General features: G+C 37.2%; 2 protein-coding genes across 6 annotated transcripts in view; one reads left to right on the top strand and one right to left on the bottom strand.

Moving 5' to 3' along the window:
• The window catches only part of nmu (neuromedin U), a 367,892-nt gene that overhangs the window by 235,903 nt on the left and 108,276 nt on the right, over positions 1-23,713 (top strand). The window lies entirely within an intron of this gene.
• Positions 1-23,713, bottom strand: part of daam1b (dishevelled associated activator of morphogenesis 1b) — an 86,482-nt gene that overhangs the window by 26,678 nt on the left and 36,091 nt on the right. For all 5 annotated transcript variants that reach the window (XM_077220556.1, XM_077220559.1, XM_077220557.1 and 2 more), the window contains 2 exons: positions 11,685-11,957; positions 6,234-6,323 (listed from right to left, as the gene is read on the bottom strand). In XM_077220556.1, the coding sequence (XP_077076671.1) occupies positions 6,234-6,323; positions 11,685-11,867 (273 nt within the window). In that variant the 5' untranslated portion in view covers positions 11,868-11,957. The remainder of the gene's footprint in view (positions 1-6,233; positions 6,324-11,684; positions 11,958-23,713) is intronic.

Here is a 23,713-nt window from a genome sequence, read left to right as displayed (position 1 = left end):
TTCTCCTCAACTCCCCACTCATCATTTGGCCTTAATGAGCAAAGCATTAACGTGGATCTTTGGCAGGACTCATTCTCATGCTGTGAAGGACTTCCCTCTGCCCTCTTCCCATGAGCACTTCATTCTCAGACAGACATGTCATAACGACTGTGATATTGTTGGCTGAGGTCGGTTCGGAGAGACGCTCTCTCTAGGAACCATCGATGCTTCAATGTGTTCAGTTCAGATAATTACTATTTCACGAAATCTGTTAAGAGGAAGATGAATCAGTTGTTATACTGCATATATTTTGGGATATCACATAAATATGCTGGATAAAACAGCAAAAAAAAAAAAAAAGGCCTGTTCCGACCAAAAATTATGTTCTGCATGAAAATTCGGTCAGATTTTTGCATGGAAATTGTCTGTTCAGATCAATGTGTACAAAATTCAGCAGACGGGTGGAATTTCACTCTCTAACAGTAGGTGGCGCTTTAAAATAAAGTAGAAATACCCCGATTACCCCTGTGCGCAAAGCAGCGACATTTCTGACACTCATAAAGAGGAAAGGAAGTAAAACAGTATTTACATGTTTTCAAGCAGTTTATTATACATATTTTTATTCATTATGGTGTTCCTCAATCAACACCAAATACAAAATTATAGAGACGAGAGTCCGATCGGGATTCTTCCTCTGCTATTTACTATCACTTAAACAAAAGTCTCTTTGTGAGCACCACCAAGTTGTAGTTTTATGTAACAGCAGCAGTAGTGTGTGCATGTGACTAAAAGCACAAATCTTATTGGCTGGCCAGATTTTTCGCAGTGTGTTGGAAAAGAAATTAGGACATGAAAAATAAATCTATGTTGGCCTGAACGATCATTAACAGAGATTCATTGAAATTAAAATGTTTATTGCACTAATTTTCACACTGAACATTTGCACAGGCCAAAGACACAAACAAATCCAAAATGCATGTAAAAATACAAATACATATTTTATTCAATGATAATAAGATATTCATATATATGCAAATGTCTGTGTGAATTAAAATGGAAATTTTGATAGAAATGCTGCTTTATTGGTAAAGAAATTTTTGAAATATTCTGATTTGTTGACTAAATTCACAACTCGGACGGAAACTGTCAATGTTGACTTCAGACCTACAGGTCTAATCTTTCACATCTGCCAGACAGCGATGGGTCAGAGATTCACTCTGCTCACTTGAACCCCCTTGTCTATGTATTTGTTGGATCACCGCCAAAGGAACTCAGGCGAAAAGCTTGATAGCCCCTGGCTTAGAAAAAAAAACAAGATCAAGATTCTTCCTCTTCTGTCCATCCACCATTAACTTTTATTTTTTATTTTCATAAAAACACTGAATGCTTCAGCAAAGAGAAAGAGAGTACGATTACAACGGTCTCTATTTATTTTGTAGTCATCAGAAAGCTCTGATTACCGATGTTTGTTTCTCCACAATGGGGACAATTGAGGCAATTCAGATTAATATCCACACTGACTTTTCTCAATGGTCCTTTGCCAGGAGCAGGACAGCAGATACTGTACCTGGAGCTTTGGTCTTGAGCCAGGAGAGCTTGCACACCTGAGTGCATTGAGACATTGAGATCAGGGTGCAGATGAATAATCACTGTGCTCAGCACACCATACAGAAGGAGATGTCAGCAAAACAGTTTGGGAATCAAAGTTAAAATAGTCCTCGCCCTTCACAAGGGTTATAAGAGCCCTATACTTCTGTTACCCTTTCCTTCCAGAATCACAAAGAGACTAAATAATTGCTTTCATGACTTAGAGGCCGTTTTGTACACATTTTAAGTTATAATTTTTTTTGCAGTCATAGATTTGCATGGCCATTTTTAAGCCATCCCTCTGACCCTCAGAATTAAATACGTTTGCTACTTTGACACCAAACTTTTGAATGATGGTGTATCTTTAAGACTAAATGATCTCTGATGTTGCCGGGAGATTTTTGTGTCATAATTTGGTTTTTCATTCTCTACCCAACGCTTAGAATTACTGTACACAGACTATTTGTTTTGAAATGAGCAACTGCACATGCTCTCTGGCCTGGAATGCGGGTTTGCTGTCTTGACAAAAATGTTGTTGTTTTTTTATAGCCCTATCCTGGAATAACTGACTCTTCGCAGAGCCTGCATTTTGTGACAGGCTAATAAAACATCATGATCATATCAGTACCATGTTCACTTTTATCTAACCAGATCAAAGAAAAAAAATGAATCCTCATTATGAGACCTTTATAAAATAATGTTTTAACTTTATAACTCTGATGAAAGCAATTCAGGCGAGTTTGGGGGATGTCAGTTTTAGAGGTTAGCATTATCTGGTCAAGTAATAATACATTTTCTGGTTTGTGCTCCGTCACGTCATTTGATATCATATGAGAGATGTCAGACAGTAACCTCTGACTCACCTTGTTAAGCTCAGTGTTGAACCTGTGATCAGATTGCAGCTCTGGCTGATAACCACCAATCAACGTCCTATACAGTATGAGCTTATGGACTGTCAAACATGTCAAATATTAAAAAAATGGCTGTTTTTTTCTTCTATTAATCAAAGAATCCTGAAAAAAAAAAAAAAAAATATATATATATATATATATATATATATATATATATATTTTTTTTTTTTTTTAAATTAAGCAGCTCAGCTGTTTTTGATATTGCTAAAAATAAAAAATGTTTCTTGAGAACCAAATCTTCTGAAAGATCATGATGTTACGCTGAATTACTTGAGTAATGACTGCTGAAAATTACACTTTGCCACCACGGGAATAAATTACATTTTAAATAGAAAAGTTATTTTAAATTGTAATAATATTTCACAATATTACTGGATCTTTGATCAAATAAATGAAGCCTAGTGTAAATTAACACTAATATGTAATAAAGCTGGAAAATGTTTATTGATTTTAATATTAATATCATTATTTGATGAGGAAAAAAAATTATACTAAGATAATTCAAAGACTAAATTATTTTCTATAAATTAATTGTTTATTATGGAATTAACTGCATAAATTCCTATTTAAGATATTAATCATGTATTAACACGTTAATATTACATCCAGTTTGTGTCAAAATCAAGATGTCAACACTGTATTTATATGTGGAAAGAGAAGGTAACGAAAGATATGACTGGTGTGAATTGAAGGCTACAACCCAGCTGTTTCCCAGGGTTGACAGACCCATCAAAAGCTCCCAGGTCTTTCAGATAACATAATCTGCACCTGCAAATGGAGGCCTTCCTGTTTGCTTTGGACCAACCACGGCTTCCCTTATCCGTCCACCCTCCTATCCCAGACCGAAGCCCTGGGGAAGAGCGCCAAGCCCCTGTTTTACTAGTCCCAGACTGGGCACTGTGCTGAGTCTGCATGAATCCTGCTGCACAGCCACGGGTCGTCTCACGACAGACATATTCTTCCTTAATCTCATCCATCCGCTCACCGTCTTAAATCTTTTTCATTAGTTCCATGTGTTGGATCGTGGAGCATGACCTCCTGATGCAAGTAGAGCTAAATCAAATGTGGCTGACAGACACTTATCAAAACACAGAAACGGCATCCCAATCGGGCCAACTGCTGCGCTTCCAAAAACCAGGATCAGAAAGCAGGTCATTTACAAAACATTTATAAAAATCATTCTCGTCACTTAATAACTAGAAGTCAAAAGACAATTTTGAGCGCCCTACTTCACATCATGGCCTCTTTCGGCTCAGTGTCCCATGACAATGAGGAATTAGGTCTGTAATTGGGACACAGCATATGTGGCTATACAGGAATAGATGTAATGGCCAGACAGATGGTCAACCTGTAACCAATACCAGCTTTGAACTACTATAATTCATAGATAAGGACGTCCAAGAAAAATCCCAGTGGGGCACTTTCTTTTAATGCATCATATGGTTTATTGAAGCAAAAAACTCTCCACATCACACATCTAGAGAATAGAATTTGGTCCTCCCTCTGCAATTGTTTCAGAGCTAAACACGAGATGCAGAATATATCAGCACCATATCGGTTATCTGACGATAAACAAAGGAATACAGATTTATAATATAAGCTATTTATATCTGTTATCAGCCATAACAATTTAAAAAATCATGCATACAGTAGAATTACAGCATTACAATAAATGTCCAGATTGTCCAATATTTAAAATTCTTGATGCTGCTCTTCGGCACTCCATTACGCATTGCTCTATTTGTTGTTTGGATGAAAAAAAAGTTTTAAAAGTTACATTTAGGCTGGTCTCCTCAGCGGTCAAGCAGCGCTCGTCAATGTCAAAATGATTGAGATTGACAAGTTGACAACCAGCTCAAACGAGGGGGCTTACGGTTCACAGAAGACGAGTGTGAATTCCAACGCGATGCTTACTTTTAATAGTGAGAAAGTGCATGGTATGATGCAAGCAGCCAAACATTTAATAAATTGATTTCTAAACTACAATTAGAATTTTTTTTTATGTGTATCCCTTCAATTTAATTCCTTTAAATAATTCTTCACTTGTTCACATCTGACCAACACTGTACAATCCAAGTCGAGATGTCATATTTGTCATGTGACCTACAACGTCGTCAGCCACATTGCTGTTCATTAAAATGTACAATGCCAGCATGAACACTGTGCGTCCTGAGTGTATTCATTACACATGCATAATTAAAGAACAGATGTTAGAAACAGTTGTATATATTACTGCACATAATAGCCCATTTCAAATGCAGCTCCAGTCTGCTTACTGAGTTGCAATGGGTCTTTACACTTCAGTGTGAACATTTAACTAAGAACAAACAGTTTATAGACCTGCAGGATTTCGGCACTTCAGCGTGCTTTCTATCACCCTGACTGTATTGCTGTCACATCACTGGCAGGTAACCACCGACCACCCACTGTCTTTGGCTGTGTATGTCCGCCAGGTTTCAGTGCTCATGCTGTCTTGAGTTAAACACATGGATTCACATCAGAAGAACAGGCTGGCAGGACTTATGTTTGTGGCATCATGGAGGGTTTGATGTCATTTTAAACACCACCCACCCCTCCAGCGTTTCTCTGCTCTCTGAGCTCCATTAGGTCATGGAGGATAAATGGTATGACTTGGCCTCACTGTATCGAGCATTCCTAAACATGCAGTGATGTCCAGTATAAATGAATAAGTGTGATTTCATAAAATAGGATTTGCTTTTAAACTAAACATTAGCTGACAGAATCAAGCTGTGGGAACAGCAGACCCATGTGATGACCTCGTCTATGGCAAATGTTCAAAATACAACAAGGACATAGTAAATTCCTCCATTCCCATCACAAACTAATCAAGTCTAACGCCTTTTCTTGAAGTTCTTGAACTCATCTTGCATGGCTTAACAGTGGCTCAATGTCATAGGGCCAATGTCTAGTGTTAACTATTTTGTCGATCATAGTTATCTATTAACACAGCAGAATAAATAGATTATTAGATTATTAATAGATCATTTTGTTCTAACTTTATTTTATAAAGGAGGCTTGGCATTTTATAAAAAAAGGCTGATAATGTAAATAACATTTGAGCAAAGAAAGTTAAAGCTAAAATAAAAATTGTGGTAGCTTTATTGGCCAAACCAGGCTAACAAATCAAAACGAAACAAAAAAACAACAAAACAAAACAGAGTATTTCTCAAGCAGAAAATACACCCTCATTTACCTTAAAAGATATTGTCTCAGCTTGTGAGTCAACATTTTTTTAGTTCTCAGATGATGAAAGTAACGCCTAAAGAAACAGACTGACTGATACACTGCCAAATTCTCTCTGCAGCAACAAACTGGATATCCTGAAGTGCAGCATACTTTGTTTCAGGTCGCTTTGGTAAGAAAGAATCTGCTAAGAACATAATGTAAGAGAACGTCTCGTCATCTTGTCTTTAAGAAGTCTAAATGTCCACTTATCCTAAAGTTCTGCTGGCACGTAATTAATAATGAAGAGATAAATGGAAACATTTAATAGATTAGCTGTTTTTAAAGCAGGGAAAGTGAAGATAAGGGGCATTAAGTCAGAATCCTTTCTCTATCAGACAGAGGGGTGATTACGTTAAGCAATTTGATTAAGCACACACACACGCACGCACGCAGGCACGCACGCACGCACGCACGCACGCACGCACGCACGCACGCACACACGCACACACGCACGCACACACGCACGCACGCACACACACACACAAAATGGCCTAATGTTGGAGGTCGAACCTTTTTCTTGCTGCAGTATATTTGCCATTTCTTTTCTGCTGGTAAGGCAAACATGGCCTCTCTGTGCTTCTCTGTGAGGTCCAGCTCATCCTGAATGAAAGAAAAAGAAAGAAAGAAAAAAGACAGATTAGATATTTTTGAACCAGGACATGGCAAAAACAAACTGTAAATCCCTCGAGGCAGGGTCAATATCCACCCACAAACCAATGATAACAGCATGTGGAAACCACAGAATGTTTTTCAACTTTCTTCCCATCCTCCAGCAGAGAGGACACTGACCGAAAAAGAAGAAAACGTCTGTGATAGAAGACTAAGTAGTGATTTGCACAGCAGACCTGGTGAAATGACATTTCTTTCCACTTTATACTTGTATATGGTTGGAATGATAATAAATCAAAGTTGACTTGAACTTTGCTTGACTTGAGTTTGAAAAACACAAAAGATATGTATCATATGGATTACACTGGATATATGTCAGTTAATAGAAATTGTTTCTTAATGAAAATGGCAATGCTTGTTTTATAATCAAATTATATTCATGCATGCCAGGGTTCTGAGTCAAAAAATTTAAGCATCACAACTGTTTTCAACATTGATAATAATAACAAATGTTTCTTTAGCAGCAAACCATCATATTAGAATGATTTCTGAAGGATCATGTGACACTGAAGACTGGAGTAATGATGCTAAAAATTCAGCCTTGCCGCCACAGGAATAAATTACCTTTTAATACATATTTTAATATAAAACAATTATTTTGAATTGTAATAATATTTTGCAATATTACTATATTTTTTTACGTTTTTTAAGATTTTGTTGAATTTATGTAAATTGTAATTCAGTAAATTCCTCTGTCATTGACTTTTCATCAAAATTCGTTGCGAATTCTGCTCAATCCTGTTGGAAACACTAAAGGACTGACGATTGAACAATCAACGGCTTTGGCAATGAAAGAACTACATATAAACTTCTGCCACTTGTAACTTCCTTTTTGTTTTGTCCTAGAAATAGCAGTACACCACAACAATCAGCGTGTTGTGGTTTGTCCTCCACAGTGGGTGTAGGTTTCCACAAAGAAAGGCCTGGTTTGTTTGTTAGCTGCTCTCGACATGGGAGTCCCATGCGAACTGACGATTCCACAGTGATTTTCCACTTGCACACACACGAACGAAAATATTCATATTACAATGTATACATGAGAGGAACTGAATCAGTGTGCAATCAGACACTTTCATGACATGAGGGTGTTTCCATCATAAAGCACCATTCTCTTGTCCTCCAGGGACACAAAATGGCAAGATGTTCCCATAGTCTCCTATAGTGGATGTAAAATAATTGTTAAAGGTTATAGGTAAAACAATTAGTGCATTCATATTTTTGAAAAAAGTCTGTTATATTCACCAAGGTTGCATTTATTTGATCAAAAATACAGTAAGAACGGTAATATTGTATATAATTATAATTTAAAATAACCCCTAGTGAAAAATAAATATACCAAAATGTATCTGAAATACATTTATTTTATGCCAAGTATACTACAAATACATTTCATATTTATGCACTTATTATAAATACCCTGCAATTTAACTTTTGTTATACTAAATAGATATAGTTAAAGTCTTCTAAATTGGAACAACTCATTTTGTACTTAATGCACTTCAGATTTCCGGAAATAGTGCCATAACTAAAGATGTACTCAAGTATATTTGATTGTGCTAAAGTGGAACTAGTGCAAGTATACTTTAGGTTCACTTTAAATATATTCCATTTAATAACTAATATTATGCAGTGATCATACAGTCCGACTCCTTACTAATAATGATATTTAAGGCTTAATATTAAGAAAAGTAAAGGTTTCAAGTCTCAGAGATATGTCAGTCAATATATTAATGGATTTGTAGTATACCTAGTATGAAATAAATGTATTTTAAATTTTCAAAATTTTCACTAGGGACTGTTTGCGGTTTCAATATATTTTATAATGTAATTTATTCCTCTGAAGCTGAAGACTGTATGATGCTGAAAATTCAGTGTCACATGATCCTTCAGAAATCATTCTAATATGCTGATTAGCTGCTCAATAAACATTTCTTGATTATCAATGTTGAAAACAGCTTAATATTTTTGAGAAAATCGTGATGCACTGTTTCAGGACTCTTTGATGAATAGAAAGTTCAATAGAGCAGTATTTGTATTATCATTTCGATCCTATGAAACACCTGCAGAACATGATGGGGAAAAAGGACATAGCTTCAGCAGTCAAAGTTGATTGAATTTGAGCTCTCAAATCTGAAGTGGACCACGTTTAAAGAACAGATCCACCATCGATCAGTCCATTTCAGCAGCAGAAGCTAATAAAGAGTCCGCTCAGCGTACATCTCTCACTGTAAATCCCTGCATGTAATGCTACTCAGAGATCTGCCTGCCAAAACTGCTAATGGCTTCCTGTCTGGCAGCTCTTGGTGACAGTGATGTCCCTGATGCTCCACAGGGATGCAGGAGAGGAAGAGCTGCTGTTCCTCTCATCCGGCCTGGTGTCTCTTCTATCTCTTGTGTTCCTGAGAATCCCCCTGCTTTTAACGGAAACGAGCTGCACAGTCAGCAGAAGTCTAGACATCCCCGTACGCGTACGGTGTCTCATTACAGTCAAGGGCAGCCAGACTATAACCAGGATGTTCCATTCATGCAGAAAACCCCACCTTGCCTTATCTGAACCCAACACGCCACATCAAGCCCCAGCGTCCAGTCACAGAACAAACATTAAAGCCTGGGCTGTGTGCATCAATCTATCAATACTCTATACCAATCCTTTCAGCACTCAAAATGAGGAAAACGTCCACTGTAGAACAGGAACTCTATAGTGTAGACTACACAGTAAGTCATTGAGCTGTCAAATCAACTTGATTAAAATAAACTTGAACTCTAATGGAGAATACAGTAGGATAACTCTCAGATTACACCAATGAAAAGAGTTTAAGTAAAAGGGGTCATTTATTATACAATTTACACTATAATGGTGTATTGAAGCCATAAACCACATTATCGGTCTTCATGGTTTAAACAGATGTTAAAGGGATAGTTCAATTGAAAATGAAAGTTCTGTCATTATTTACTCGTCCTCATGTTGCTCCAAACCTGTATGACTTTCTTGGATCCAAAGAACACAAAAGTAGAAATTTGAAATAATGTGCTGGTCACTCTTTTCCATGCAATACACAAGCTGATTCCATACATTTATTTTTGTGCACATTTTGGGATATTGATTCCTTGAGATGAAAACGGTGCTTTTTCGCAGATGTCTTGTGCGATGTTTAAATTTTCCGTACATTGAGACAATTCGCAACTTTGGATGGAAACATAGCTAATTCTGCAATTGGATCTGTCAAAGCTTCAAAAAGTACATCACTGTGGTTCATATGGCTTGTGCGCAACATTTAAAGTCTTCTGAAGTTATATGATAACTTTGTGTTATTTACAGAAATTTGAATCATTCCTCAATACTCACTGAAGATCTTGATTTCAGCTTGTTACTGACTTCAGAAGATTTGTAATATAACAGACCACTTTTCTGATATTTTTATGGTCTTTCTACAACCATATTTATTGTAATTGAATGGAAAAGTGGTACCATTAGGCTATATTCTGTTAAAATTCTCTTTTTTGTTCAGAAGAAAGTAAGTCATGCAGGTTTGGGAAAACTTGAGAATGAGTAAATGATGACCGAACTATCCCTTTAATTCTATGTCATAAAGGGATTATAATGCAAGGTTTTTGGATGAGACTCAAATGATGTATCTGGGGCCAATTCTAACACAACAGACCTAATCTAATCCCTGGAAAAAAGACACATATCATAGCTAAATCGCATGGAAACTCCCTTCATGTACCTCATTATTTTCACTTTATCCTGAAAAGCCCCTTTGTTCTGAGTGTATTTTTGTAATTCTAATGTCCTCAGTGTGCTGAATATGATAAATTTGTAAGAAGACTTCGCCAAGCTCTGACATGAAGCAAAATTTACATAATTACCTCCAAATAAACAGAATAAATGTCAGCTACAGTACTTCAAATAATTAGCCAGGTATCTTCTACTAAAACATAATAATACGTTCATGTAAACCATGCGAATAAGCAGGCAGGTTGCCAGTTACGCAACACCGGTTTTCAAATTCAACAATAACTTGCCAGAACGGCACGTGCTGAGAGCATGAAATCTTTCTGTGAGGGCTGTGAAAAAAAAGAGCAACTGCTGCTGTTTAGTGTTGTACATCAATTCGAACCCAAGTACAGGGAAAGAGAGGTTAAGAACGGGTCAGACCAAAAACAAGCAATTACTCTGCAGTGCAGTCGAAGACACAAGGCTGCTCAATGGGGCCCATTGATGTGTAAAGTGGAAGCTGGCAGAGATGAAGGAGGAGACGAGAGGACGAGAGAGAGAGAGAGAGAGAGACAGAGAGAGAGAGAGACAGAGAGAGCGAGAGAGAGAGAGAGAGAAAGAGAGAAGAGAGAAGAGAGAGAGAGAGAGAGAGAGAGAGAGAGAGAGAGAGACAGAGATAGAGAGAGAGAGAGAGAGAGAGAGAGAGAGAGAGAGAGAGAATGCCACAGTGCTGCGATTTCTATTCAAGAGTGGATTAAAGACAACACTTTTGATGAATCAATTACAGCTCTTTAGTTACACTAAATTAGAGAGCAAACAAGGAAGGACTGAGTATATGGAAAATAATGGTTTGTTTCTTCATTAATTAGCTATACTTGCAACATAATAGTGTGGTGATATCCATAGCAGGTTAAATAAATAAATATTATTATCATTAATGGGACAAAAATATAATTTAATATAATATATAATATTTTTACAATACTTTTTAAAATAAATACATACTTTTATTCAGCAAGGATGCATTAAATTTTTCAAAAGTGAAAGTAAAGACAAAGATTTCTAGTTCAAATAAATGCTGTTCTTTTGAACTTTTAAATTTTAGACTTTATTGTTAGCTCAGAACAGGTCCAATAAAAATACTATCAGATACTGAATTATTCAATTCAAAAACAGAACTTTTGAATTAAATTCGAATGCTTAAGATGTATTATTCATTGTTAGTTCAGTAATTAATGTTAACAAATGGAACCAGAGTTCTCAATTTATTTTAATTTTAATATTTACAATATACATTTTTTCTCTGTATTTTTGATCAGATAAATGCAGTCCTGGAGAGCTTAAGAGACATCTTTTAAAAAACATAAAAAAATGGTAATTCATATAATATAATATATAAATGATCAATTCTGGCAGATTAATAAACAAATCTGTTCCTGAAAGGCAATTTTGTTATCAAGGTTTGTTAAAGTTTGTTATTATAATTAACAAATGTCAGATTCATTGGTCTTCACTGACAGAAATCTCTAGAGAGAAAAAAAAACTGTACAGAAATGTTAAAAGTTTGCACCTACCACCAGCTCTGAGAACATGGCGTCCAGCTCGTCATAGTTTGGGATGGGCAGCGTGGGCTCCATGGCCTGCAGGGCGAAGTCCTCCCGCAGACGGTAGGTGATCTCTGGGTGGTCACTGCTCTGGAAGCAGCAGAAGAAGAAGGACGCGCCATGCCCTCCACCTCCGCGTTTCCGTGGCGCCATGGCTGCTTCAGATTGAGGGCTAAAGGGATGATGGGAATGAGGGAGTGCTGGTCCTCCCCCAGGTGAGAGAAAAGCTTGGGTCACTCAGCCCTGTAAAGAAGACAAAAAGAGAAACTTCAGTCAAGCAGTGAGATCTTTTCTCAGGACAAAGACTTTCATTAGCCCTGATAAAAAGTCCAGGCAACATACCAATGATCTAACAGTTCATCTTAATCTAAAACTCTGAATTAAGACGTCAGCACAGGATCCCGCTAAGCCTAGTCAACACCACAAGTAGTTTCATAACGTGCATGTAATCATCGGATTGGCTCATTCCGACTAACCACATCACAGGAGTGACTATGGACCACAATGCATCACTCCCTACATAGGATTACAGAGGCTGTGCAAATTAACACATCTTGCTACCACATGTGTAGGGCCACATCTATATTTAGGACAATAGAAAGCAATCCTGGGCTTTTCAAGAGATCCAAACTTGACAAATAAGAGAACAAAGGCTGCAGGTTAAATTACTTTATTGGGTCAATAGGTGTTTGCAATAAATAATATGGGAAAAAAGTTTTAAAATATGTAAAATATCTTGGAAAAATCAATCTTTGTATCGTTTTGTAAAATGTAAAATAATAATGAATAATAATTATATATATTATATATATATATTTTTTTTTTTATTTTTTTTATTATTATTATTATTATTATTATTTTATATACATTTAATATAATATTGGCGATTTTCTCAATGTTTCAATTTTTTGCACCCTCAGATTCCAGATTTTCAAATAGTTGTATCTTGGCCAAATATTGTCATATCCTAACAAACCATACACCAATGGAAAGCTTATTTATTCAGCCTTATTCATGTGATGCATACATCTCAATAAAAAAAATTGACCCTTGTGACTGGTTTTGTGGTCCAGGGTCACATATATTGTGCATCCCTATTATATGTCCCCCAAAAATGAAATGAATTTTAATTCAGAACATACTGTACAAACATGCTCATCAAAGAAGAGGTGTATTCAAGTCATGTACAGCATGAGTAACATATTTGTCTTTTTTTTTTTAAATACATTGATACATTTAACCAAAAAAAGACTTTCATACCATTGACCCTATTGCTATTCTATAATAAACTCAATAATCCAAGACTAGTCTCTCACGTTTGACATACTTACCAAAAATGCAATATGAACAACTGCTATAAGAACAATGGGTGTACGACAGAATCCACTGTGTAGCAACATCTGCCACTTAAGTCTAGCAGCAGAAGGGCCATCAGCTGTCTTAACGGCTTTGCATTTGTGTGTGGACACATAAACAACACATGGTTTGAACAAAGAATACACAACGCTCACAACTTTGAATCTGCTAAACCAGCAAGACTCTGCCTTAGAGAGGCGTACAGGCGTGTGCAAACACCTGTGAGCCATTTCAGCGCAGATAAAGTGAGTTTGCCCTGTGGCCCAAGGAAGATGATTCTGATCACAGATGGCTGCACTGAGGTCACTACGAAATGCATTGTGGGAAAACGGTCCAGCAATTCCAGATAAAAACCTGTCAGAAGATTTAGTATTACTCTAGGAAAAAATGAGAAACGAGGAATGAGGAACTAAGGAGAAAAAATAAAGCGAATGAGAGAAAGTGTTTTCAAATAACTTAGGTGGAGATATAGATGCTGCTTGCCAAGTCTTTCATTGAGTGGGCGAGTCTGGCACCGATGCCCCTTCACCGCCTGTCGGTCACCAATATAAATCGACACAGCTGGAGTACAGCTGAACGTAACGCCCCTCCGCCAGTCCGTTGCCACAGTGGAATTCCCAGCTGCCCCTCCCTTAGAGACGCTCCAATCCCAACTATACAACTTAAATCTCTATGGGTTTTACATGTTAATACTGCATGTTTCCTCCTCAGGAAAACTTTAGCAATGTAACAGAGGTAAACATGGAAGATGCAGTTTGAAGAAGAAGAAGAAATTAATACTTTTATTCAGCAAGGATGCATTAAATTGTTCAAAAGTGACAGTAAAGGTATGGGTAATGTGACACTGAAGACTGGAATAATGATGCTGAAAATTCAGCCTTGCCATCACAGAAATAAATGACATTTCATAATATATTAAAATAGAAAAATAATACTACTGTTCTTACTGTATTTTTGATCAGATAAATACACCACTGGTGAGCATAAGAGACTTCTTTCAAAAACACTTGAAAAAAATCTTACTGACCAAGCATCAAAATCATCAGCTGATCCATTACTCGCCTCACCCAGCAGTCAACGTCTGGTTGCACTTACTAACATCCTGCATACCAACAGGAGCGATCTGGTTGGGTGAACTCTGAGATCATCCCTAACTCCATGAAAGACCCCGCATTCCTTCCCCTCTGTGGTGTGATATCACAACATGTGCCCTATGGTAGAAACCTGTGGCCCTGGAGCACACCGAGACTCCTTTAACCTGCTGTCTGGAAACTCAACACACAACGCTAGCTCAGTTTTTCGTCTTACCTCTGGCTGACTCCAAGCTGATAATAAAATAACCTTTAACAGCATTCGACCATAAGGCTAGCATCAAAACAGTTTGACTCGTAATCAGTGTCTCTGATAATAGGAATGCCATCGAGGTGCAGTTATCGACGTGGTTTGTGTTCAGATTAATAGTTCAAAGTAATTTTGTATTTTTTCCAGTAAAAATTTATTTCTGAGAATGTTTTTTATTAATATTCATTTTTATTAATTTCATTATTTGTTTCTTACCACAGCAACAATGTTTTTGTTTTTTTGTTTAAACAGAATCTTGCTTCATAAAATGAGGGCTATGTGTATTTTTAGTAGTGGTCGACCGATATATCGCCATGGCCGATATATCGGCCGATATTTGGCTTTTTTTAAAATATCGGCATCGGCCGATAAGTTTTTCTGATTGGCCGATGTGTTGGAAGCGGGACTTTTATTTTGACGGCGCTGCGGACTTTTATTTTGACGGACGGCGTTGAGAACACCAGCACCTGAGAAGAGAACGGCAGCGCCTAATCAAACAGCGCTCACTCACATTCTGTCAGTCAGATCTAATACTTTGTTAGACCGAACCGGTGGCTACAGAACTGGTCAAATAAAGTAAATGGTATGCGAAAAAGTAATACGTTTGCTTTTATATTATTTGTAACCGAAAAGGCAAACAATCAGCCTAAAATACTTTCTCATTTACAGTCAACATTCAGCAAATGCACATCTACATAATTTATACAAATCTCTGAATATCTAATAAACCTTGCAGATTTAATCGAATCCAGCTTTGATATCTTGTGAAGTGTGCATTTGTAGCCTGTATAAACGTGTTCCTGCGAGTGACGGTCGGTCCGTGCGCAGTGAGTGAATGCGAACAGAAGATCAGCTTTACAGGAGACGCGATCGAAAAACGTTAAATCCTTCATTTTAAAATATGCTGTGCTATATCCAGTGGCTCACTGTGTCATATTCATGTCGTTTTCACTGTGTGCTGTATGTAAAATTTGCGTTACCTTGTCAAAAGTCAAAGTAAAAAAAAAGTCTTTATTTGAAAAAATATGATTATCAGTGATTACTGATAAATTACCAGATTACCGAGTGCCCTGTTACAGTGTTTACTTCCTTTTTATTCACATATTCATATATTTTTAAACAATTACTTTATTTGTGAAAAATTCTGTAATAGGATTGCAGATTCAAGAAGTTGCCATCTAAAGTATAGGGCCTAAGCATGTTTATTTTAAATATTTATTAAATGTATCAAATTGATTAAATATTAATTTATATAAATAAAAAGTGTGTGTGTGTATATATATATATATAATATATGTGTGTGTGTGTATATATATATATATATATATATGCTTTATATCGGCCACCCTGCTCTCTAAGATATCGGCATCGGCCATCAAAAAACCCATATCGGTCGACCACTAATTTGTAGTTGTCGTTTCCCTCTCATATTTCATCAAGATGTTACTAAAGAAATTATAAATATAAAAAACATTAAATATTTTTAAAAAGTTAATTGATTATGCTATTAAAATTATTTAAATATTATTTAAAAACAAATGTATAGTTACTACAAAAATACTGATTAAAAAAATATTTATTTATTTATTGCTCTGTAAAATGAGAAACCTCTCTGTGCCATAACTCTAAAAAGGCGGGTAGACAACAAACCGACATCAAAGAACTAGCAGCGACGAAAGACGGAGTCTGCAAAAAGTTACACTTGAACACTGCAAAAACTACAGCCGACGGCCAAAAGCATGTACATTCTGCACCTGCGTGAGAAATAATAACTGTCTACAACAGCAGATGACAGTAGTCTCTTTTCGTCATTCAAAAAAGTGAATTTGAACTAGGAATGCATAGGCCTATTTAAAAATATATAAAAAACAGTGCTCATTTATCATTTTAAATATAAATCATGCTGATTGGTTTGTCTTATAATATTTAGGCTGCTACATATGTTGTTATGAAAATATTTGCATATTGGAATGCTCCAAAAAGATGGAAGATGTAGGTCAATTTATAAGTGTTTTCTTTGTGTGCCCTGTTGTCTTTGTCATTTGCTTGCTTTGTCGCTTTCATTTTTCTTTTCATGCACTGGTTTACAAAGCTGACAGCCAATCAGAGTGATCTCTTTTCCCGACGGTTCAACGGCGATTCAACATGCTCAATCAGCTCAGCGACTGCCCGATGTTGGCTAATGGCCGACTGTCGGCTTGGTGTGTCCCGGCCCTAAGGGTCTGTGTGTATTGTGGTGTACTGTAGGTCAACACAGACTGGGTGGATTTTTAATTTTCGAGTCAGACATGGCCAATCCAGCCTGTCTTTGTTTTTTGTCTTGCCCAGTCTTTGGAAATCTATGCTGTGGTTTATTCCAAATTCATCTGTGGTGATTGGAAAGCTGCATTGCAATTGGCCCTGACCAGAGAAAGGTAGTTATGCCTGGAATTGCAAAAGAAAGAGACAAATGAATGAGGATTCAATGCACATACAAATTACCTCCATTTTCACCAAAGTGGAATAGATAACCGTTACAAAGTCTGACGGTCTCACAGTCATTCTCACAGTCATCAGACAAGCACTGAGACAAAACATTTTTAAGATACTAAACATGCAATTTCTACTACTTAAGAAATGTTTATTGCAACATTATTTCTTGGTAATCCATGTTTCTAGTTCTATCAGTGCAAAGTCACAAACTATTAATAAAACTGACTGAAACAAGCATAGAGCTTATATGCTTTTTAGGATAGATTACAGTAAATAAAGAACTAAACTGCAAAACATTTGCCTAAACTACAAACCATCTAACCTAGAGGCTATAACCTGTCATCATACATCCTAATATGATATTTGAATCCATCACTTTTGGCATCTATTTAAGCAGTCCAAATTTCTCTTTGGTACATTTTGATAGACAAACTGCTAATCTAATATTTGTGTCTAAATTGAGTAATTAACAGTCAGGCACCAGTGTTTGCATAAAATATATCCATATTCTGTCACAAGAAAGAACTTCTTTTGGGTGTGTTAACAAGATATATTGGTCATACGTTATTTATATAGCTTATTGCATTCACATATTGCTGTTTTACAGTCCAGATTACAAACTGAAACCGAAGGAGTTATGACTTGACACAATATAATCTCTTCTTTCTTCCTATTCAGCTGACACAACAAACAGAGGCGATCATGTGACCTAAATGCTTAGCATAAAATCAAAAACAAACCACCACTCCGCCATTTGACTGCCACAGGGGTCGCCGCTTAATCTTTTACAGGCGGATTATGATTAAGCAATAAGTAATTACTGCTGATGAAAAAGACTAAAAATGCGATAAAGGCTGCATGTACAGTATGTGCCGGCAGCATTAGAGTGAAATGCAGTAGGGTCGAGAGTTTACTGTAAATAACTTCCTTGTTGTTTCCAAGGAGGTGCAAGGTGTACTTAGCTGGAAGACATATGAGCAGTCCGAAGAATTTACTGAGACATATTTGAGACTTCACACACAGATACTATCAGGTTTCATCAAAAATGATCTACTGACTGACTCTAATTGTTCCATTTAGTAATCCTAAAACACAGAGCTCAAAAAGAAATATGATCAAAATCTGATTACCTTGTTCTTCAAACATTAAGCCAGTTGTTATGTCTCAAAACAAAATGGAAAGAATGTCAACAATAAATGAGCCACCAGAAAAAAATTAGTCAGTCCAAAGAAGATAAACAGGAAGTCGGTGAAGAGAGAAAAACACTTTTATGACATGTCACAGCTCTCTGTACTATGGGTTGAGGAGTAACTATAGCTAAAAGAATAGCATTATTACTGCTAGACTATTTTAAAATGAGCGTAGCTACTGATACGCTACAGAGTACAGACATACATTTCTTTTCCAAGTTACCTTTTCACTGTTTTTCATCATGCACAGTCTATTGCACACATAGCAAGCCTAAGAACAACTAGGCTAAGCAGTTCTCAGAATCTGTGATAAATGATTCACCAATTCAATTCCCGAGTCCCTGTACATTGCCTACATGTTCTGTGTAATATTTTGCAAAGTGCTGTCAGACAATTTGTTTTTGACAAGTTTTTTTATAGTTTTATTTAGTAATAAAAAAGTGCCTGTCCATTTTACAATGGAAAAATTATTTTTTGTTTCCGAGTTATTAGCCATGAACTAAACTAACACATTAAATGAGGTGAATCACAACATTACTTTGATTTGAAGCAAAAAAATAAATAATAACTATTTAAAAAAATGAGACAAAAAGACAAAAGTACAGGACTGTGTCCTTAACGGCTTTAATGAGGGAAAGAACTATCCATGCTACAATCCCATGAAGCACTGTGAATGACACTGGGAATGCTAGTTGAGATTCTCAGTAAGCGTGCCTTTTAAGGTTTTAAAGTTATCACTCAAAATCAGTTGCCCTATGGAGAAAATGAATGAGATATTTACTTTCAGAACACGACTGTTGTATTCCATGCTGTGATTTACATGTAATCATTTAGCAGACGCTTTTATCCAAAGCGACTTACAAATGAGGAGAACAATATAAAAAAAACAACAATATGGCGACAATAAGTGCTGTGACAAGTCCCAGTTAGTCTAGAACAGTTCACGTAGCAAGGTGTGTTTTTTATTAAATAGATATAGTAAGTGTTAGTATTAATGGGTGCAGTGTTGAGTGTTCAGTTTCTTGAAAATGGACTCAGCAACTGGGGTTGAGTTAGGCAGGTCATTTGACCAGCATGGAACAGTCAAGGTAAAGGTCAGGGAAAGTGACACATAGCTCATGTGAGGTTACAGTTTCACAGTAGCTTCCACAACTCTTGACAACACTGTCCAGAGAAGGAAGTTTAAGCATTTCACGAGTACTTGAATAACTGATCTCACAAATATGATTTTCTATGTCATCATCAAAAAGCACATTTTCAGTGAACAAAATGTATGAGTATGTGTGATGTTACTAAGCATTTTTCACAAGAATTCAGACCTTTTGTTTGTTTGTGACAATTAAAATGGGGGTGGTAATGTCAACGGATTTATACAAAGGAGTTTAGTGTTGATCGCCACTGCAGTGGGCTGGTGTTCGTATCGGTACAGTAACTGTGTTTATCTTCGAACTCGGATCACATTTGGCCCTGCTGATGGTTTAACTTCCCCGTGGGCCTGTCTTGACAGGCCACATTCCGCACATAGTCAGCACTCTGCACAGCGCCACTGCCATCTCATCATGCACACTCTTGTCACTCTTCCTGTGTCCTCAGGGCACAAATGGTAATTGGGTTCAAGCCTGCGTTCGAATCAAACACCCATTAGACTGCGTCTGTTGTTTTTATGTCACATTTTCCTTGTAAAGGACAACACTGTTTTAAAAAAGGCTGTTTGACACGACACGCACAAGTAGAACAGATTTTTAAATTTACATGAGGAAGGAGATTGCATGTACATACATATACATGCCACTTAATCTTCACAAAACAGAATGAACAGCATAAATCATCTGAGTTCAGTCAGATTTACTGAAAAGGGCTGTTTTTGTGCCACAAGCCTCCATTTTGTATGTAACGTTTACATATTTCATTACTACTGTATGTATTGTGACTCAACTTAAAGAGATTATGACACACACCCAAGTCATTCTAAACCAACTATAGCAACACTACACCTGCAGACAAAGGGAGGAGATACAGTGACATTTAGTGTCTGTGGTTGGTGTGGAGATCAACATTAACATCCTTCCAGTCAGTCAGGTCACCAGGATGAAAGGGAAATGAAAGAAAAAAAGTGTGAATGAGAGGAATGAGAGCCATGTGTCAGGACATATCAGGTGTTAATTTATCCACTGTGATAGGCTGGACTGTATTCACCCCATCAGGAAGGCCTGTGCAAAACAAGACCATTTCTGTCCCACTGTTTCAGCATTCCATTTTCTCTCTATCCACCCATCTTTTCATTTATTTTCTCACCTCTTACTCAGCAAAAACTAAGTGCACTTTATCAGAAAACTTGTCTGGAGTGATGCCCAGATTAGCTAGGGAAGACATTATATCATACACAAAGGATATAGCAGAGGACGCGTCTGCCACAATTTACAGATCTTATAAAATAAGAATAAAACATTAAAATAAAATAGTAAATATTAACTACACACTGCAACAACTGCCGTAGGTTCAGTTAAAGCACGTAAGCACTTGCAATTCCAGTCCAACAGCGTCTGCGCCAATTAAAATGAAATCAATAAATGTAAATAATTAATAAATAAACTAAATAATAAAAGATAAAATAGCACTAGTAAATAAATACTAAATGTAGCCACACTGCCAAAATGTTTAGATAAGTTATTGTAGTCAATGTTTACATTCAGTAACCTGGATGCTGTACATCCCTGTATCCAACGTATAGTCAACAAGATCATTTCTAGTGCGCAGATATCACTGCGTCCTGGCCTGGGACGGTTCTGGGAGTGACTAGCAAATCAGACTTTCCCTCAGAATGCTGACACTAGGGCATTCAGGGGTATAACAGCTTTCTTACTATGTACTGGCCATGTGTTAATCTGTTTTATGGCTGTAGGAATGCCAATTCACTTGTCTGAACCATTTAGTTATTATTAATGCAATTCTACAACTAAAGAGTATTCACACGGATTAAATCGCAAAGGTCACAGGATCGCTATACTGCTGGTTGCTAGCAGGAGTTGCTACCCAATTTCTGTTTTCATTGCCACTGATAGTCTCTGCATTCATTGGCCATTTGCATAAAGTTATCCTCCACTCAACTTGGATGCAATTGTTATTGGTTGATGTTGCTAATGTCACTACAAATCACCCACTGTCATTGAAAAAGAATAGCTTCCACTCAATTTGTTGCTGAAAATCGATGTAAGTGTGAACAGCCATTAAGTAATGGCCACTATAGATTGATATTATTGACCAAATTGACCAGTGATACCTCGTTGATAAAAGCTTTTGTGGTCAATAAATTCTGTATAAAACTCTCAAATAACAGAAAAGGGGTCAAACCAAGCCTAGAAATCGAGAAATAATGGACATGTGCCAAATTACAATGTCAGTTCTTGCCACCCTCGTCTACACTATGATGAATGGGATTGCTGGGTAATATTCCGCTGTGAAGTCCACAAAAGTTACCAAAAGGGTCACAAAGGAGAACTTTTCTGAAACATAAAATGACAAATGGGACAGACTACGATCTTGTGCATTTCACGAATGAGCAAAAGTGGAGGTCACGAAGCCAGTTCACATCAAGTGTGTCATTCGGGATGTGAACAACGTTTCTCAGTCCAACACACATCTCACACATCGATAAGTTCGTAATGCTGACCGCACCTAAAATAGCTTCTTAAATCAACATTGTGGAGAGGAGCACTGGGGACTGGCATTGAGTGCTTCCCAGCATGAGGACTCTCAGACCTGAGAGTGAGATATAGACCGAAGCTTTCTAAAGAGGTGTTGAGTGACTACGTTTGTGAGAAAAGCACTTTATTAATCATGAGGGTGGTGGTAGCTATCAGGCTAACCGCTATGTCTCCCCCTCATGTTTTAATAAACACAGTATCTGGATGGGAGAGCGGAGAGAGCTTCATGGCGTTGGCCAGGCAGGGATTCCTTCGAATTGAACCCAAAGCTGAGGTTCAGATTCCACACTCCCTCCTGTCAGTGGTAATTTAGAAGGAAAAACAGGAGGAGAAGATGAAGAGGTTGAATAGCTGCTCCCCCTTGCAGACAGCCTGTCAAACATGTTCTACAGACAATGAGACCACCATCCCCCCTCTCGACACTTGCACAAACGGCATACACACCAACACACACACACACACACACACACACACAAGCATTCCTCTCCACACCGACACACCCATCTGAGAGACCAGGGCTAAACTGGGTTTAACAGAATGGTGATCATTTTATCAGGGGTTCACTATCTATACCCTGGCCAAAACCCAATCCTCAACCATGTAAAACCAGTTAAATTCAATGTACTGGCATCTAGATCATATTAATTTAGATATTTATTTTTTCCTCGGGATGCACAATATCTGTTATTGGCTAAAATTAAAGTTATTTATTTATTAGTTTTGGAAAACTATATTGGATATAAAATGTATGCTGTAGGGCTACACGATTAATCTCAATTTACATGTAATCGCATTTAAACCGATTTGGCTTATCGTGACTTTGAAATCGCAAAGGCTCTGATTATTTTTTTTATGCGCAGATTGTCATTGATGTGCGGCTCTACAAACTGCTCCATCTGAAAGCACTGTGAGTTTGAGTCACTTATAACGTGCATTTGAAAAAGCAACATGCGTCAAACATATTTCCAAACATGAGAAGCATTTATGAACCACTTGACCAACAAAAGACAATATTTAGTAACATGCTTTTACTCCAAACTCACTTAACGACAGTTGAGCATCTTTCTGTGAGATGATGTGGCTTCTTATACAGAATAAGGCAGTTGTATGTTTATTAGTCATGTTTAATCAAAGCGTTTCACCCTTCTTTTTATTCAGCTACAGATAGTTTGATGCCCGATAGGGATTTCCTGGAATGATGTGTGTTTATCGTACTTCTGCAGCGGGACATATTTGGGGTGTCTGTGCGAGAGCGTTCTCTGGTGTTCAGATGGAGCAGAGTTTAATACCGATCAGCCGTGCTGCACTGACAAGCTGAACATAATCGCAGCCTTTGCCAAATCGCGTGTGGTTTCATTGCGATTAATTGTGCAGCCCTAATATGCTGATACCCAATATTTGATGTATGCTTATTTCTCCTATCTTACCATTTAGATTGCTGTCATGTAATGGCAGTTAAAATTAATCTTAAAGGATTAAACCAAATTAAATCTGTTCATCATATAAAGTGATTGTGTCTCTTCAGAAAATTTGGACTAAACCGCTCAATTCATATGGATTCGTTTTCCGACCTCTTTATGAACTTTTTGAATCGTCAAATTGGTAGTAGCATAGACTGGTGGGACAGAAATATCTCATATTTCATTAAAATATTTTCATTTGTGCTCCAAAGTTGAACGAAAGCCTTACAGGTTTGGAACGACATGAGGGCGAGTAATTAATGACAGAATTTTTATTTTTGGGTGAACTAACCCTATAAGTTACATACAACCTTAAGGAGATCTCAAAACCATGAGAGTTGCGTTGGCCCTGGATAAGAGAAGGAAGGAGTTCAGCAGAGAGATAGCGGTGAACTCTGAGACCCTGAATGACAGGAAATGACACCTGACTCAGATGGATGGCCGTTCGCTGACTCCATTGACCACTGAGCATGTTC

This window comes from Siphateles boraxobius, unplaced genomic scaffold (assembly GCF_051911475.1).
Source record: "Siphateles boraxobius isolate OS27281-9 unplaced genomic scaffold, OSU_SipBor_1 8, whole genome shotgun sequence".
In the NCBI taxonomy this organism is placed as follows: Eukaryota; Metazoa; Chordata; class Actinopteri; order Cypriniformes; family Leuciscidae; genus Siphateles; species Siphateles boraxobius.
This window is presented reverse-complemented; position numbering and strand designations above follow the sequence as displayed.